This window comes from Vidua chalybeata, chromosome 12, assembly GCF_026979565.1.
Source record: "Vidua chalybeata isolate OUT-0048 chromosome 12, bVidCha1 merged haplotype, whole genome shotgun sequence".
NCBI classification, from domain to species: domain Eukaryota; kingdom Metazoa; phylum Chordata; class Aves; order Passeriformes; family Viduidae; genus Vidua; species Vidua chalybeata.
Window position 1 is genome coordinate 2,001,220 of NC_071541.1, and position 16,783 is coordinate 2,018,002.

Genomic DNA, 16,783 nt, shown 5'->3' on the forward strand with positions numbered 1-16,783 from the left:
TTTGGGTTAATCCCTCTTTAAATGCACCAATTTGAACTTTTAGCTCTCCCCCAGCCCAAGCCACCCCCCCCCAGCTTCCAGCTCCAAGGGGTGTTTGCTTTGCAGAGAGCACGGACCTGCCCCAGCTCCACGGAGACCGAGGCGGGCAGCCTGGCTGAAGGCCTCTCCTGCAGTGTCCTCGATGACTCCGTGTTCTGAGAGGCTCCACAACGTCACCACCAACGCTGGAGAGGGCTCTGTGCCACCTCTCTGTGTTCCCAGTGGGGACGAGAATTTGCCTCCACCAGGTGCCTTGTTACCAAATAGAAAATTCCAGCTCGAGCAGGATTGAAGTTCATGGCACAAGGGCCGTTAGGGGGAAAAAAAAAGAACTAATGGATTCATTTTTTCTGGTTGGCACCTTAATCTTTTGGATGTTTATTTTACCTTGCTCTGACAGCTGGAGATGCAAACTGGGTTTGGCACGGCCCTGTGGATGCAGCAAGGTGGTCCTGACAGTCACCAAGAGGGGTCAAACACTGGGAAAAGAAGAAAAAAGTTGTGAAGCACCCACTGCTGCCACCCCCAGTGCTGCCACCCCCAGTGCTGCCACCCCCAGTGCTGCACAGCAAGGCCACCATGAGAGCAGGGACACTCACCTGGCCTTTGCAATGAAACTGTGAATTTCCACCTGAAAAACACCCATGGAAATGCAATTCCTGGGTCAGCCAGACCACCCTGTGTGGGGACAGTGCGTGGCCAGTGTCCTCTGCACTGCTCAAAGGCACCTAACCTTGCTTTGCAGGTGACACAGCACCATTTTGGGATGGAGGGGAACACCTGGGATCAGCTCAGCTGCCCAGAGCATGGTGCTGATCACACCAAGGTTGTGGTTTGATCCCTGTAGGGACCATTGGACTCAATCCTTGTGGGATCTGTCCAACTCAGAATAATCTGTGATGCTGTGATCTGTCTCAGGACTTTATAAAACACCAAAAACTTGTGGGTTTTTAGATTATTTAAGACAAAAGTTCATTTCCTTGTGCACCTGATGTACAGTTAGGGCCTGACTACTCCTGTGAGCAAAGCTACGCCGTGCCTGCTCCTTCTGTACACTCAGGTACCACATTTCAGGATAAACCAGAGCTTCACCCGTGATTCTTACACTCCTGAGTGAGGGAATCCTGCTGGGATGGGATGGGTGGGATGCCCTGCCCAGCTGGCTGCTCCCCAGGACCTCAGCACTGGGCAGGCACAGGACACTCACGGGTGGCTCCTTTCCCATCCAAGGCTCTTTGTCAGGCTCTGACATCGGCTGGCAGCACCTGCAGGAGGACAGCAAGGGATTGTTTGTGCTTCCTGCCACGAGAGATTAAAGCCTAAGGGGGGGAAGAGAGAAAAAAAAAAAGAGAAAAATGGCATCAACAGATAAACTTCCTCAATTGCACCGACAAAACAAACCAGCCTGAGAACAGAGTTTGCAATGTGAGGTCATTAAAGAAACGTGCCAAGGACTGCCTGGTGCTCATAAGAGTCTGAACTGCCACGAGCTGGGCTCCTCCTGGGTGTGCAGCTCCAGTAATTCTGAAAATCCAAGGCCAATACTGCAGCCTGGTTTTCTTTGCTCTTTGTCGTTCCACCTTAGATGACCTGGGTTTGAGACAGCCTCAGTTTCTGATTTATTTCCCTGTGTTCTGTGGGAGCTCCCAAATCAACCTCCTGCCCCAGACCTTGGGCTTTGACCTCCGTGGCTGTGGCCCATGAAGTCCTCCTGGTCTTGCAGAATTCCTTCTAATTCCCAGAAACCTTCTGTCCATGGAGCTGGGTTAAACATGTTAACAAAGAATAAAAATAAAGATTTGATCCAGCCAGTAAGTTCTTTGGAAGGTGCCTAAAGAAATGGAGTTCCCAGGTACTACAGGCTAAAAATAATTATAATAAATGAGCCAGTTCTCATCTGGGTGAAATAGCATTTCTCCACCAAAATTAATGTAGCTCATTAATATAACGTTGGTGCCTCCAATGTCTCTCCTGCATGTGCTTTTAATGGACTTGAGGGGCCCAACTTTAACACTCTAAAATCAGAAATTCATTAGTAAAATCCTAAAAATGAGACTAAAGAGAATTCACTTATTGGAATGTATTGTTTATCATGCCTTCAAGTAGCCTAATAAATAAAGTTTCTGTATATAATTCTCATTAATGGCAAGCTGTGGCAGAGATGAATGCAATATATTTAAGTATATTTTGCATGTCAGGTCCTTGGTATTTCCAGGATGAGTGCTCTTGGGGACGGGCAGGGCTGGATGGCTTGGAGAGCCAGCAGCCACACTTCTACTCACGCTGGTAAATAAATCCAACCTGGTGTAAAGCAGGAGTAGCTGCATTTCCCCAGCCAGGCTGCAGGGGCACAGCTCACCTTTAGTGCAGGGGTGGGGTGGGATCTCACATCCTGGAGAGCCAAGGGTGCAGGATGAGGACAACTCCTGGCCGAGCTCCTCCTCACGGTCATGATCCCTGGAGGAAAATCTTCATTGCAGGCAGCAGGAGGGAAGAGGGAATTTATCCAGGATCCCAGGCCGCACCCAGGGCTGTGTCAGGTTTTGGCATCACCACAGCACAGAATTACTCAATCCTCATTTTCTTCCCTTCAAACCCAGCTCCCAACCCCCTCACTGCTCCTGCCCTGCTGCCTCCAGGGCAGCAGCCCCACGAGCTGCTCCTCGCCTTCCTCTGGAAATGCCAGTTTTACTTTTCTTTTTAGAAACAGAATTGTGCTACAGGGTTTATTTTTCTGCTTCATTGTGAGGCGCGTTGCTGCGTGGGCAGGTGGCAGGAGCTGCAGCTCTCCTGAAGTGTCCCCACGAGGAGAGAGCCCCACCAAGCACGCAGCACCCCCGCAGTCAGCAGGAGCTGTTCTCTGGGCCAGCTGGTTGTTTAAATCTATTTCTGAGCGCGTTTCCAGGGCAGTTTGTGTCAATTACACACTGCAAGGGCCCAGGGCCAAAGACTGGAAGAGGCGGAGGGTCCAGGATTTTATACTGGTACAAAGGGGCGGAGCTAACAGCAACAACCAATCACCTGAAGGTGTGGGTGGGAAAAGGATTACAGTGACCAATAGGGAAACAGAAGGGTAAACAGACAGGTTTGGTATGGACCAATGAGAGCACAAAGAACAAAGAAACTGCTAGAACTTTGACCATATATGGTTAACAGGTGGTTGGACGGCCAATGGGCCAACAGGGGGCATGGCTCTGGGGTTGATTGACAGCATGTCCCGGGGCGGAGAGGTTAAAGGCCCCTCGCAGGCCCACAGGCCTCCACGGAAGTGCAGCATTGCTCCTTTGGAATGCAGAGAGCGCCGTTCAAGCCCTGCCCCTGAAAGGACTCGAAACGCGGCTGGTGTGGGCTTAGTGGTTTCAAGCCGTGCTCCCAAAGCCCCCAGGAATCCCCAGGATAAGCAGAGGAAGGGCTTTGCTCCAGCCACAGGGCCTGAGGTGCTCCAACAGCACCATCCCCATGAGCTTGGACAGCTCACAGCTCTACAAAACAAACCCAAAACTCACCTGCTCATGTTTTCTGGTCAGTTTTGAGAGCAGCATTAAACCAGGGGTGTATAAATAGATTTTTCTTCCTGCCTTCACAAAGTTTTGATTTAAACCATCTCTTGTATCTTCACATCAGTGACAGTCTCAGCAGGCTCTGAGGGGAAATTTCTCACTGGGCAGAACAAAAAGTGGAGGAAAAAGGCTCCTGGAAGACAGGTATCTTTACAAATGACAGAATATTTATTACCAATACCTTTAAAAAAAGATTACATCTGCTAGATCACTGATAAATATCATTTACACCGGGGAGAAAACTACAGAAGCTTTTTTTTTTTTATGTCATTTTTCTTAGTTTTGTCGATTTTTTTTGTTAAGGTTTTTCTTATTTTATTTTTTTTACATAGAAGTAACCATATCAAACTAAGAAAGGAACACAGCTTGAAATACTGACAATATTTCTCTGGTCAACAACCCTGACTTTACACAAGTGGAATCCTGATTATGAGTTACTGAATAAATATATTTAGAAGGTCTAAAAGTTAACTGTATTATTTTGTAAGCAAAAGAGACAAGTTACAGGCAAATTCAAGCTATCAGGAGAAAAAAAAAAAATAACCACTGCAGCGCATTGAAAGTTGAAAATTGTATAGAAAATTCCATTGCCTTTTCCAGCGTTATCCCGTCTGAACTTACAAAATTCCCCGTAGTAACAAACAGTCCTTCTCTTGAGAAGAATTATTCCAGTGTGGATATTGTCGCTTTCTGGTGTGACTCTGTTCTGCCTCCAGGCGTCTGGGAAGCGTTTCTAGGGAAAGGCAAACTTCCAGCGGGGATCTCCAGGAGATTCCCACTTTTCCACGGATAACCCGGAGCCGGGGCAGCACCGCTCCCACCCCGGGCCGGATTCCCAAGCGTTGTCTGGAGAGTGGAGTTACCAAGGATGAGCAGTTGTGTGCCAAAGAACGAGCCCAGAGCAGCTTTCTGTCTCAGAGTGGCCGTGTTCTGATTTCCTTGGAATTAGTCCCCAAACGTGAGGAATTTCCTTGGGATTAGATCTCCAAAGGGTTGAGCTGGGCGCGCACCCAACGCGAGACCGGTGGCTGTCCCGTTGTGTCACCGCAGGCAGAGGATCTGCAGGATCTTCATTTCCCCACCCAATTTGATGCTAATTATGATCAAGGCAAAGCGATTTCACAGCCCCTCCTCGCCGCACGCTGCCGGAATATTGGCTACGTGTCCTGTAGTCCACAACCAACCAAAAACCACGTGGTTTTTTCCAAAATTCTGCTCTTCTGAGTGTTTCGAGTTTGTCCTGCTCAGAGCTCCGGATGAAACGTGTGTTAGAAGCACTGGGTTCAGCACAGGAGTCGCTGGAACTGCCAGTGAAACTCAGCCTGTTACAATCCGGGTCTGGATCAGTTCTGCCCTGTGAAACTGTGCAGTCAACTCCAGCCAACTTGCCAAGAACAACTTGGAACTCTCCGTCGTAAAGGAAAAAATCCCAAACAATATTTTCGTGATAATGTCGTCCGTAGCATTTTGTAGCAGAGGAAAAAAAATTAATATCTACATCATATGTTAACTTTAAAAAATTCTATAAAACACTAAATATATAATAAAAAATATGCATATAAGGACATATGTAAACTGCTTTGGTAACATCATATTACAGATGTTTTCAGTGCATTGCAGAGTTTCCAAGGAAACTTCAGACAAAGCTATATTTGCTTTGAGGAAGTACTGTATAATGCCATTCCTAAAGAAGCATAAACATTTTTTTTTTCCAGTAGTAAGATGTACTCAAACCACAATATTACTTAGTACTGGGTGTCTCCAAAACAACTAGCTAAATGTTGCTTATATTATAAAGAAGAAGTCCTCGATGTCATTGTTGTCATAAACTGGAGCGGGCTGTGAGGGAGATCATGATTGTGCTGAGGGCTGACAGGGTGCAGGCGCTGGAGGTCGACGAGCCCGAGCCTCTGGCGTAGGCATCTGAGAGGGGAAAGGGCAAAAAGGAGCCAGAGGTGAGCAGAGAACAATCCCCGAACTCTCCCTTAACCCACCTCCCCCAGGGTTTACATTCCCTTTCCTGGGATAAAGCACAGCCCCCTCCTCCTCTTCACGGTCACCTCTCCAACTCAATTTTTGGTTTCATTTCAATTCCTGCCCCCGTTGTGTTGAGGCTCCTCTCACAGTTCTATTATTTCACACGCTGCTTGCTTATCATTATTTGGTATTTTTTTCACAATTGCACCATATTCCAGCTGTTCCTTGTGCCTCCCATCCTGAGGAGCCATGTACCTGCTCCGTGACCTCTGGCCTGGAGCCAGATGGGAGCTGGCATGTTCCAGTTCCCCTTCCCTCTCCTGTGCTGCTGATTAAATTCCTCTGCATGGTTTACACAGCCACGCTGGGGAGAGCTCTGCTCTCGCCCAGGGTTTTTTTACATCGCTGTGATTTTAATGCCATATTCCTGCATTGCAGAGGCTCCTGATTTAATGCAGTTTATAAACCGGGACATTATTAATGGAAGATGGGACATGGAGATTTTGCAAAAGCCATGTTGTGTAATAAAATACTCTTTGTGTTTGTTCTTCTACACCACCTCATTTCCCCAAATAAATATTTATGCATCCAGCACACAATAGGATATGGCTGTACAGTAGCCTTATAGATTTAGAAGCCTCTGCATCCTGTATTTGGCTATAGCGAATTGCAGTAAAACAATAAATTTAATGCATGGGAAAGCGTCTGGAAACCTTAAATACAAATAGAACTACTTAGGATGGTGTTTCTTATGGCTGGATCTTGCTTTTGGGATGAAATCACAATTAGGGACTGGACTATCTGCTGGTGGGACCCTGTGGCACAGAGCCCAATCCCTCCCATCCTTACTGGATATCTTTGGGATTCGGATTTGCTCGCTGCTGCTGCCGTCGCCGCCGTCGCTGAAGGGTTTGATCTCGATGATGTAATCCTCATCAAAGGGCAGGGACAGCTCCACTGAGGTTTTATTTGTTTCTATGACAGACGTGCTGCCCTCCCTGTTCCACCTGTACAAAACCTGCGGCCAAGGGAGAGAGAACAGGAGGCAGAAAGGGTAGAGCTGCCCGCTGTGCTCAGAGCTGTCCACCTCAGGGTGTCCAGAGGTGCTGCTGCTCTTTTCCTGCCCCTGATGCTCAGGCATGGCCTGGTGACACAGGGGACACGTGGGATTTGTTGGGGACACCAGCACAGAGGTGGCAGTGCCTGGGCAGGGTGTGGCACTGGCAGGAGGATGATGCTGATCAGCAGCACTCAACACAACACTGGTAACTAGTGGAGCCCCTGAGAGAAACCCTTGCCTTGGTCAAGCTAAAACAAACCCCTGTAGAAGTAAAAACTTCTTGATGGAGGTCAGAAACTCCTTATTATTCTTCTTCTGGAAACTGAGTTGGGATATTTGATACAGTGCCACCAATGGTTTCCCAGAATAAATGACTTTTGTGAACCACCTTCTGAGCTGTGGGAGCTGTACTAATTTATATCATAAATTGTGACATAAACTACAAGATTTCTAGGCAAAAAGAAAAATAGGCAATGTTTTGCTATGATTCAGGAAATAAATCCATGTGGTTGTGCTATCCTTGCAGAAGTTAAAGGAGAATGTTTTAGAAACCCTCTAGATGCTTTTCCAGGGTGATGAGTCTTTCTCTCCCTCTTTCAACTGACTCCTTAATTTGCATTTCAAACCTAAAATATGTAGTGAAAAGCTGGTCCAGATTGCTGAGGTTCATCTCAGGTTTGGACCAAAAATCCTGAGGAATTACTTATTTTTGATGAGCCCATACAGGGCACCAACAACACTTAAAAGTTGGTGCAGGATTTGAGGGGAGCTGGCACAGGCTCACCAAGCTGCTGGCATTCCAGACTGGGAATAAAACATGGAGCATGGCCAGGTCCTTCACTGGCTCAGGCTCTGGTGGGAAATGTTTGTACAACTCCAAGCCCAGGGCAACGTCTTTTTGGGCTAAATGAAACCCTTGTGGAAGGTGGTGGAGCTGAATTCTTCCCAAGGTTTCTCTCTAGTTAAATTATGTCCTATTAAAACTGCTTCTAATGAGGATTCTCTTTCTTCTCCTCTTGGCTCGGCTTTCTAAAGGAAATGGGAGCTATTAAAAAAACATTTTATTTATCTGCAATTAAGGAGCCAACTGCAGCCTTTGGGAAGTTTCCACAGAAGGCAGGAGTGAAGTTCTGCAGGTGGGAGCTGCAGAAAAATCTGCTCACATACACAGGCCTGGCTCTGGTTTTGGAGGAATTCCCCAGATCTGACCTGGGAAATCATGAATGTACCATGGAAATACTCACTTTGTAGCCTCTCACTTCTGACTCGTTGTCCAAGGCCTTCACCTGGTCCCAGTTCAGGATGATCTTGGAGTCGGATGAATTCCACACGATGTTCCCGGGGGGCTGACTCGGTGCTACACCAAAAAATAGACAGCAGCATGTTACTGAGGAGAATCAATTCCCAGCTGGATCCCTTCCAGTGCCACTGGGGCTTCCAGCAGCACAGCTGAGCCTGCCCAGAGCCCTGTCCCTCTGGAAAGCTAACGAGCTGCTCCACTGATCTGTGTCCTCAAGGTCATGGGAGGTGTGACATGACACAGGGCTTTAAATGAAAAAGGGATTCAGTCAGTTGCTCAACATGCCTGAGACCAGAGGAAAAAAGCCCTCTTGAACACTGAGATAAATATTTAATTTGCCTGCACAGCTGTGATTTCAGTTTTGCATGCTCTGCTTACTTAACACCGGGAAGAACCTCATGAAAAAAATGAAATAAAAAGGCTGAGCCTGGTAAATCTGCACAGAAACCCGGCACGGAGAAGTCTGACAGCTCCTTGAGACTCAAGAGAGCTGGGAAATGAGACAGGGGAGCGGTGGCTGGACCCCGCCAGGCCATCCCTGCCGACACTCACGTGGCTTTTTGGTGGTGACGTTGACAGCGGCGCTGGAGGGGCCGGTGCCAGCCGTGTTGTAGGCCCTGACTGCCAGGTGGTAGAGGGCGTTGCCCCTCAGGTTGCTGACTTTTGTGGATGTTTGGTTCCCGACCGTCCGGATCCTTTTGGCGTTCTCCTCCTTCTCGTCGTGCCGCCAGCAGCGCACCTGGGAGGCAGAGCAGGGCTGTGGCAGTGCCCGGCCCCAGAGGGGAGGGCAGCACCCCCTTGCTCCTGTCACCACCCCAGATCTGCTCCCAGGGACAGCTCCTGCTCCCTGCCACGATCCCCGGCCCTGCTGGGGACCAGCCCAGCAGCAGCACTCCCTCCCCAAGCCTGGCCATGGCAGCACCTTCCAGCCAGATCCCACACAGAAAGGTGGAATTTTTAACCTTGGGAGAGAAAGTTGGAATTTTTAACCTTGGGAGAGAATGGTGGAGTTTTTAACCTTGGGAGAGAATGGTGGAGTTTTTAACTATGTGAGAGAATGGTGGAATTTTTAACCATGTGAGAGAATGGTGGAATTTTTAACCTTGGGAGAGAATGGTAGAATTTTTAACCATGGGAGAGAATGGTGGAATTTTTAAACTTGTGAGAGAACGGTGGAGTTTTTAACCGTGTGAGAGAATGGTGGAATTTTTAACCTTGGGAGAGAATGGTAGAATTTTTAACCATGGGAGAGAATGGTGGAATTTTTAAACTTGTGAGAGAACGGTGGAGTTTTTAACCGTGTGAGAGAATGGTGGAATTTTTAACCTTGGGAGAGAATGGTAGAATTTTTAACCATGGGAGAGAATGGTGGAATTTTTAAACTTGTGAGAGAACGGTGGAGTTTTTAACCTTGGGAGAGAACGGTGGAGTTTTTAACCATGTGAGAGAATGGTGGAATTTTTAACTATGTGAGAGAATGGTGGAATTTTTAACCTTGGGAGAGAACGGTGGAGTTTTTAACCTTGGGAGAGAACGGTGGAGTTTTTAACCATGTGAGAGAATGGTGGAGTTTTTAACCTTGGGAGAGAATGGTAGAGTTTTTACCATGTGAGGGAACGATGGAGTTTTTAACCATGTGAGAGAATGGTGGAATTTTTAACCTTGTGAGAGAACGGTGGAGTTTTTAACCATGTGAGAGAACGGTGGAGTTTTTAGCCATGTGAGGGAACGATGGAGTTTTTAACCATGTGAGAGAAATCCCTGTGCACTAAAGAGGCAAAGAGAAGCAAATCTACTTCAGGAACACACCCATGGCAGGAGGAGCAGCATGAGGACATCGCTGTGTCCCCTCAAGGCTGGCTGCTAAAAGGATCCTGCATTGTTTCCCATACCTCATATCCCTGTATTCTTCCTTTGTGCTGGTTCTCCCACGGGGGAGCCCAGGAAACTTCGACGTCTGAGGCAGAAATGCTTCTGGCCAAAACAGTGGTCGGGGCTCTTGTTGGCTCTGGGCAGTTAAAAATAGAAGTAAAACTTTTCAATTCTATGTTCAATTAGTCCCAAATGTCAGGGGATTTATTTTCCTCATTGCACAGGGAAGGAAGCAAACAAATGTTCACGTTTCAAACTGATGGCCTGTCAGGCTGTGCTGGGCCTCTCCCTCAGAAATAATAAGATGTCATTACTAAACTCAACCCAGGATACCATGGACTGTAATTAGGACAAGTGAGAACATTTTCTAATCAGTGGACATTAATTCATACTAAATCTCCACAGAATTCTTCCCAGATTACATATTACTTTTCTATTAATATCAAAAGATTTCATTATGATTAATGTTATTTTAATGACTATTGAAAAGAATTAATCACGGTTTGCCATTTATTATAAATCAGAGCAAGGCTGAGGTATCAAAGGATGTGTCAAGGTGGAAACCAAACCCTTTCAGATCTGTTAGGTACAAGTAAAGATAGTATTAAAGAAAGGCTTTATAAAATCGTGGTTTAGGCCTGCTACTTCAACTAGGTGCAGTTACCCTGCTGGTTCCCATAAGAAAGAATTAAAGGAATGAGAAGCAGTTAACAGAACCTATTTTAGTAAGAGAACTGTTTTCACCTGCATAAACAAGAAACCCATCCCATGAGAATCAGTGGAAAAAAATACGTAAACTAAGCAAAAATAAAGAAGTTTGATAGATATGCAAAATACCATTTACCGACCAATGACCTGAGTGTCAGCGTATTGTCAGCCAATTGTTAGGTCTAACACGGTGCCTTCTGATAATCCCATAAAAATGTGAAATGTGCAATAAAGATTTGGCTTTCCTGCGTGAAGAAGCTGAGTCCTGTGTGCTTTACTAAAACAAGGCCCTGCAGCATGGGTGCAAGATATGGATTTGTAAAGAATTTTTAAAACTTGATAGAAAATTTACAGAGTCTTGTACATCTGTATGCAAACACTGAGATAAGGTGTGCTGATTTAGGAAGACCATAGAATAGAGATAACATTGTTGGGAGAGAGATTAAACTAAAAACAAGTTTCAACAAGTTTTAAAATATGGCCTTGCAAAAAGACCACATGTTTTAGAGAATTAGAACTGTGAAAGATGCATTATAGCAAGACCACGTGGAATAAAAATATGGGTAATTAGTATTAGAAGAAATAGCAGCATTGTGAGGCAAAAGCCAATAGGCTGAAGAGCATTTATAAAGTATTGTAACCAAGAAACAGCATTCTAATAGAATGCCTCACCCTTCATCAAGACTGATAATAAAAGAAAACACCTCTCAATTCCCCATGTCTGTAAAAACTAAGAAAACCAACACATGGTGGGAGGGAGGGGAGGTGGGCAGGGCTCATCTCTACCTTCCTCTGCCGAGTAGACGACGGTGACGGGGCTGAAGGAGCCTTCCCCCTTGTTGTTGTAGACGCCCACTTTGACCTCGTAGGGCGAGAAGGGCGGCAGGCTCTCGTTGCGGAACACGTAGCGGGCGGCGTCCGGCGAGGCCACCACCGTCTGCATCCAGCTGACCGTGCCCAGGGGCCGGAAGGCCACCACGTAGCCAAAGCCACCCCCGTTCTGCAGCTCCTCGGGCACCGTCTGTGGGCAGGGAGAAACGGCGCCTTCAGCACACACTGACCTCCTGGGGATTCCTCTTGGTCCTCTTCGCTCCTCGGCTGGGCTTGGTGATCTCAGAGGTGTTCTCCAAACTAGTTAATTCTGGGATTCTGGGATTGTGTGATTCTGGGATTCTGGGATTCTGGGATTGTATGATTGTGTGATTCTGGGATTCTGGGGTTGTATGATTGATTGTGTGATTGTGCGATTCTGGGATTGTGCAATTGTGTGATTCTGGGACTCTGGGATTCTGGGATTGTGTGATTATGTGATTCTGGGATTCTGGGGTTGTATGATTGTGTGATTCTGGGATTCTGGGGTTGTATGATTGATTGTGTGATTTTGTGACTCTGGGATCCTGGGATTGTGTGATTGTGTGATTCTGGGATTGTGCAATTGTGTGGTTCTGGGATTTTGGGTCTCTGGGATTCTGGAATTGTATGACTGTGTGATTCTGGGATTCTGGGATGTATGATTGTGTGATTGTGCAATTGTGTGATTCTGGGATTATATGATTGTGTGATTGTGCAATTGTGTGATTCTGGGATTCTGGAATTGTATGATTGTGTGAGTCTGGGATTGTGTGATTGTGTGATTCTGGGATTCTGGGATTGTGTGAGTCTGGGATTCTGGGATTGTATGAATCTGGGATTCTGGGATTCTGTGCACAGCACTGGAGATGGAGGTGCTGGAGGTCCTACCTCACATCCAGCCTGAATTCATCCCATCCTGCCTGCACCAGAGCCTTTCTGCTCCATGAACAGGAAGCAGCACCTCCAGAAGACACTTCTCCTAAAGCTTATTTCCTTCCCTCCCTGCCTAGATGGGGCCTCTATTGCTGATGCAATTTTAGGCTTTCTGAAGAGCCTGAGATTTGCTGGGGTGAAGCAAGGACACAGTTCCTGCTTTCCCAGCACACATCAGCTGCTCTCACGCCTTCGGGATCACACGTGAAGCCCTAAAGAACACACCCTGGACACACTGACACTTCCTGAGGCTTGCAGCCCCCTAAAAAGCTGCACTGAACCCAAAGGTTCCAGTATTAAAATAATCCCTAATTATGGGGCACCCTCCCTGAGATGCCCATGGAGCTTCAGCACGGGTTACTGCTGGTGACTGCATCCTACTCTGTATTGGAGGGTTCACATAAAAAAAAGGCCTGGGGACATTTGAAAGAGTAAAACCACTCTTCTATCAAAACTCAAATGATATTTTGTGCAAATTACATCTCGAACCAATGGCTGATGTTCTGGCCATGTGTGTTTTTGAAACATATTGCAGTATCTTTAGGAGACACGGCGTAACTAATTAGTCCAACAGAGGAGGAAATTTAGCACATTGAGCTGTGTGGTGAGGACAAAAACCCATTTATAGGTTTTTAATAACCTCAAAAATATCTCTGGCGATTCATTCTGCCAGCCTGGTCAGAAATAGTGCTAATGGAAGCGTTAGCATGTCTAGTGGAGTTCATTATTAGGAGAAATATGCCAGCTGCATCGCATCACAACACGAAAATATGAGCAGACAAATGACTAAAGTTCTAACCCCGTCTGCCTTAAGGAATATTAAACATTTCTCATCTCTGCATCTCCTCTCGCTGGCTGCCATCAGCAGCAATGAAAGCCAGCATGCATTGTGCTGGCTCTGAGCTGTTTGCTGCCTTGTATCCCAGACAGGAGGAGGGAGGAAGCTGGGAGCCAGCACAGCAATTCCCCACCAGCTCAGGATGCTCCAAGCCTGTTTTATCCCTCGGGTGGCTCCTGGCCATCCACATTTTGCCATGTGGATGTGCTGGGAGTCAGGGGGAGCTGAGCTGGTGGCAAATCCTACTCCCCATGATCCCTGCTCCCCACTTCCCTGGGGCTGGGGTGGGCCCATCCTTTAGCTCCATCTGACCAGCTGGGCTGTTTGTATCACACAATCTGGGCTTTTTTTACTGCCAAACCCTTTGAAACCCACAGAAAGCTCACTGGGGGCTGGAGTGAGACTCACCTCCCAGGTAATGACCAGCTCAGACTTGCTGCCTCCACCTCCACTGACATTAGCTGGGGTCACCTCAGGGACTGCAAAAAGATAAATGCAGAAGATGGATGTGACAGCTTTGAGACCCAAAACCCACATGGAGATGGAACAGAGCTACAAGACACTGCTGGCATTCCCCTGCTGGGGCCAGGAACTGTTAAAATGACTAATTTGCCATGGCAAACAGCACATTAAAATATGTCAATAATAGTATGTTAAAAGTATGTCAATTAACTTGAGTATTCAGTCTCTTAATTGTTCAGTTCAAACATTTCTCCTTTGGAAACATTTGAACAATGGCCATTTGTCCATTGGAAAAGGTCTTTTATTTATTTTCCCGTTTCATATTCGGTTTTTTCTGTGGAACAGAGGAGCCGCCTGCCAGGGCTTCCCCCACAACCTGGGGATCTCTTGGCATTTATTCCATGAAGATTTCCCCCTCTGCCCAGCACCACTTACGAGCCTCCTCAGTTCTTCTCTTCTCGGAAGGCCTGCTGGGCTCCCCGATGCCGATCAGGTTGGCGGCCACCACCCTGAACTCGTACTCCACCCAGGGGTTCAGCCCCACCACCGTGGCTGTGAACGTCCTGCCGTCGATGATCTCTGGAACTGGCATGCAAGGAGACCACCGGGGCATTAAAATACTGCTGGGAGAAAGGCACGGGGAGGGAAATCTCTTTTCCTTCAAGGTGAGGGCTTAACATAAGCACCGAGAAGGATTGATAAATTTTCTCTCATCTTTCTAACTTTTTTTGCCAGCTGCAAAGAAGTGGAGGAGGCAGCATTGTGCTTTTAGCGCAGAAAATCCTGCTATTAAAGAGTTTCTCCAAAATTGCTACAGTTTGGAAACAAAATGTCAAGACAACAGGTTTGGAGGGTCTTTATTTTTCTCTTTTTGAAACACTCTGTTGTCTCTGTTTAATGGTTACTGGAACAAAATTAACCTCTGATGGAATGAGCAACTAACTACATCATGGGATTTTTCCCTCTATCAGGAAAATAATTCTCCTTAAAGACAAGCTGGATGACACGGTCTGTCCCTGAGGGATGTCTTTATAGACCACAATTACTGCTGTATATCTCCAGCAAGGCAACAGGAGATAGGAATTCATTCTGTTTTCCCTTAAACATTCATGAGAAAAATGGGTGAGTAATGGCACTGACTGCACCCTAAATCTTTGGGTTGCCAAACCTGAAACTAGTTAATAAGAGCAGTGCTCTGCAGCCAGGGAAATTGCTTTCCACATCAGGGGCCAGAGCTGGCCAAAGCAGCCCTGGGTGGATGCTGAGGTGTTACATATAGGTAAAAATCTTCCAAAAGAAAGGCCTTGTAAAATCAGGCCTTATTGCTTTGGCTGAGCTAATAGCTAGCCTGAGAAGTTCCCGTGAGAAACCCGTCAGCTTTCATAAGAATAGAATCCTCTAACAGTGAAAAATCTGCTTATTCCCTTATGAAAACAATGATAAAAATGAAAATCGGTTTACATAACAATCTATTCTTATGAAAGAATAGAAAGAAACAATAGAAATAGAAAGAAAGAAAAAAATAGGAAAAAAATAGAAATAGAAAGAAACAAAAAATAGGAAAAAAATCAAAAGAAACAAAAAAATAGAAAAAATAGAAATAGAAAGAAAAAAAATAGAAAAAATAGAAATAGAAAGAAACAAAAAATAGAAAAAATCTAAATAGAAAGAAACAAAAAATTAGAAAAAATAGAAATAGAAAGAAACAAAAAAATAGAAAAAAACAAAAAAATAGAAAAAATAGAAATAGAAAGAAACAAAAAATAGAAAAAATAGAAATAGAAAGAAACAAAAAATAGTAAAAATAGAAATAGAAAGAAACTATCTATTCTTATGAAATTTACACCTATAAAAATTAAAAGTGAGAATCTGTAAAACAAAGAAATCAAGAAAGATAAACTATCTAAAAAGGGAAAAGTTTGATAAACACGTACCCTAACCATTACCAACCAATAAACTGAATTTCGAGAGATTATTAGCCAAACACAACACCTACATTCCTGTAGGTAGGAAGGAAATGGATGAAAATTCAGCTGTCCTAGAGCAAGAAGCAGCGTGCTGTCCCCGTGTGCAGTGGCACCGAGGGTGGCTTTGTCCCCCTGGGGCTCCCTTACCTGTGCTCACTGCCTGCCAGCCCACCGAGAAGGGCGTGCGAGCCTGCACCACGTACATGGTGATGGGGCTGTGGTTGTCTGCCCCCGGCCTCCAGGACAGCTGGGCCGTGCTCTCCGTCACCTCGTCGATGGTCACGGCCTCGGGGGGGCCCGGGGGACCTGTGGGGTTGCAGGAGGAGCGGAGTGAGCGGAGGAGGAAGCGCCAGGTTCGCCTTCCCCTGTGGCGAGCACATTTCTCTCTCTCTCAGGATTTTTTATTGAGGTGCACAGAGAGAAATGAAAGAGAAAACAATTTCTATTTTCTGCTCCTTGTTTTTCTCTTGTGGAATGTGTTTGGAGAATTGTTTACCCAGAGTGAGCGCTTGGTTGGACCATGGTGGATTGTTTGGGCCTGACAGCCAGTTGGATCCACCCGTGTCTGGGCTCTGGAGAACAGGGTCACGAGTTGTGAGTTAGTTAGATATGATAGTAAGAGAAAGTAGCATGTAGTATTTAGTATCTTCTTTTATATAGCATATTGATGTATTATAACATAATTATAATAAAGAAATCATTCAGCCTTCTGAAATGGAGTTAGACATCATCATTCTTCCCATCGGGTTCGCCGACATCTACAACATTCCCCTCCTGTGGGGCAGCTGCAGCTCTGCTGGCCTGGCTGGGATGGGAGGCACCGGGGGGACAGAGCAGGATGTTGGGGTGTTTGGAACCCTGCAGCTCTGCAGGGAACACCAGGCAGGGAGAGACCCCTCTGCTCCATCCCATGGCCACTGCTGCCCGAGTGGTGCCCCAGGCTCAGTCTGCTCCCGTCTCTGAGAGTCACAGAAGGGATTGGGGTGGAAGGGACCTTCAGTCCCATCCTGTCCCACCCCTGCCATGGCAGGGACACCTTCCATCATCCCAGGTGCTCCCAGCCCTGGTGTCCAGCCTGGCCTTGGGCACTGCCAGGGATCTGGGGCAGCCCCAGCTGCTCTGGGCACCTGTGCCAATGTTTTAACACCCATGGTGTTTTTAGGGAGTGACAAGATCAGTACTTTTATCACCATCAAAGGTAATTCCCTGTGAGAA

At 46.4% G+C, this 16,783-nt stretch overlaps 1 protein-coding gene and 2 long non-coding RNA genes across 5 annotated transcripts in view; 1 reads left to right on the forward strand and 2 right to left on the reverse strand.

Moving 5' to 3' along the window:
- Nucleotides 1-208: 208 nt before the first annotated feature.
- Nucleotides 209-2,994, reverse strand: LOC128794225 (uncharacterized). 2 transcript variants are annotated; one of them, XR_008433027.1, is made up of 4 exons: nt 2,861-2,994; nt 2,399-2,496; nt 1,145-1,358; nt 209-518 (listed from the first exon to the last, which is right to left on the reverse strand). It is a non-coding gene; the product is annotated as an uncharacterized LOC128794225 (long non-coding RNA). The 2 variants fall into 2 exon arrangements; XR_008433028.1 differs by having other exon boundaries at nt 1,145-1,304; nt 2,399-2,994.
- A 136-nt stretch (nt 2,995-3,130) lies between these two features.
- On the forward strand, nt 3,131-4,019 carry LOC128794224 (uncharacterized). Its single transcript, XR_008433026.1, has 3 exons — nt 3,131-3,561; nt 3,664-3,743; nt 3,932-4,019. It is a non-coding gene; the product is annotated as an uncharacterized LOC128794224 (long non-coding RNA).
- Nucleotides 3,747-16,783, reverse strand: part of LOC128794219 (contactin-4) — a 284,248-nt gene continuing 271,211 nt past the window's right edge. For both annotated transcript variants that reach the window (XM_053953926.1, XM_053953927.1), the window contains 9 exons: nt 15,716-15,874; nt 14,037-14,186; nt 13,548-13,618; nt 11,303-11,537; nt 9,829-9,944; nt 8,489-8,675; nt 7,881-7,993; nt 6,426-6,594; nt 3,747-5,522 (listed from right to left, as the gene is read on the reverse strand). In XM_053953926.1, the coding sequence (XP_053809901.1) occupies nt 5,422-5,522; nt 6,426-6,594; nt 7,881-7,993; nt 8,489-8,675; nt 9,829-9,944; nt 11,303-11,537; nt 13,548-13,618; nt 14,037-14,186; nt 15,716-15,874 (1,301 nt within the window). In that variant the 3' untranslated portion in view covers nt 3,747-5,421. The remainder of the gene's footprint in view (nt 5,523-6,425; nt 6,595-7,880; nt 7,994-8,488; nt 8,676-9,828; nt 9,945-11,302; nt 11,538-13,547; nt 13,619-14,036; nt 14,187-15,715; nt 15,875-16,783) is intronic.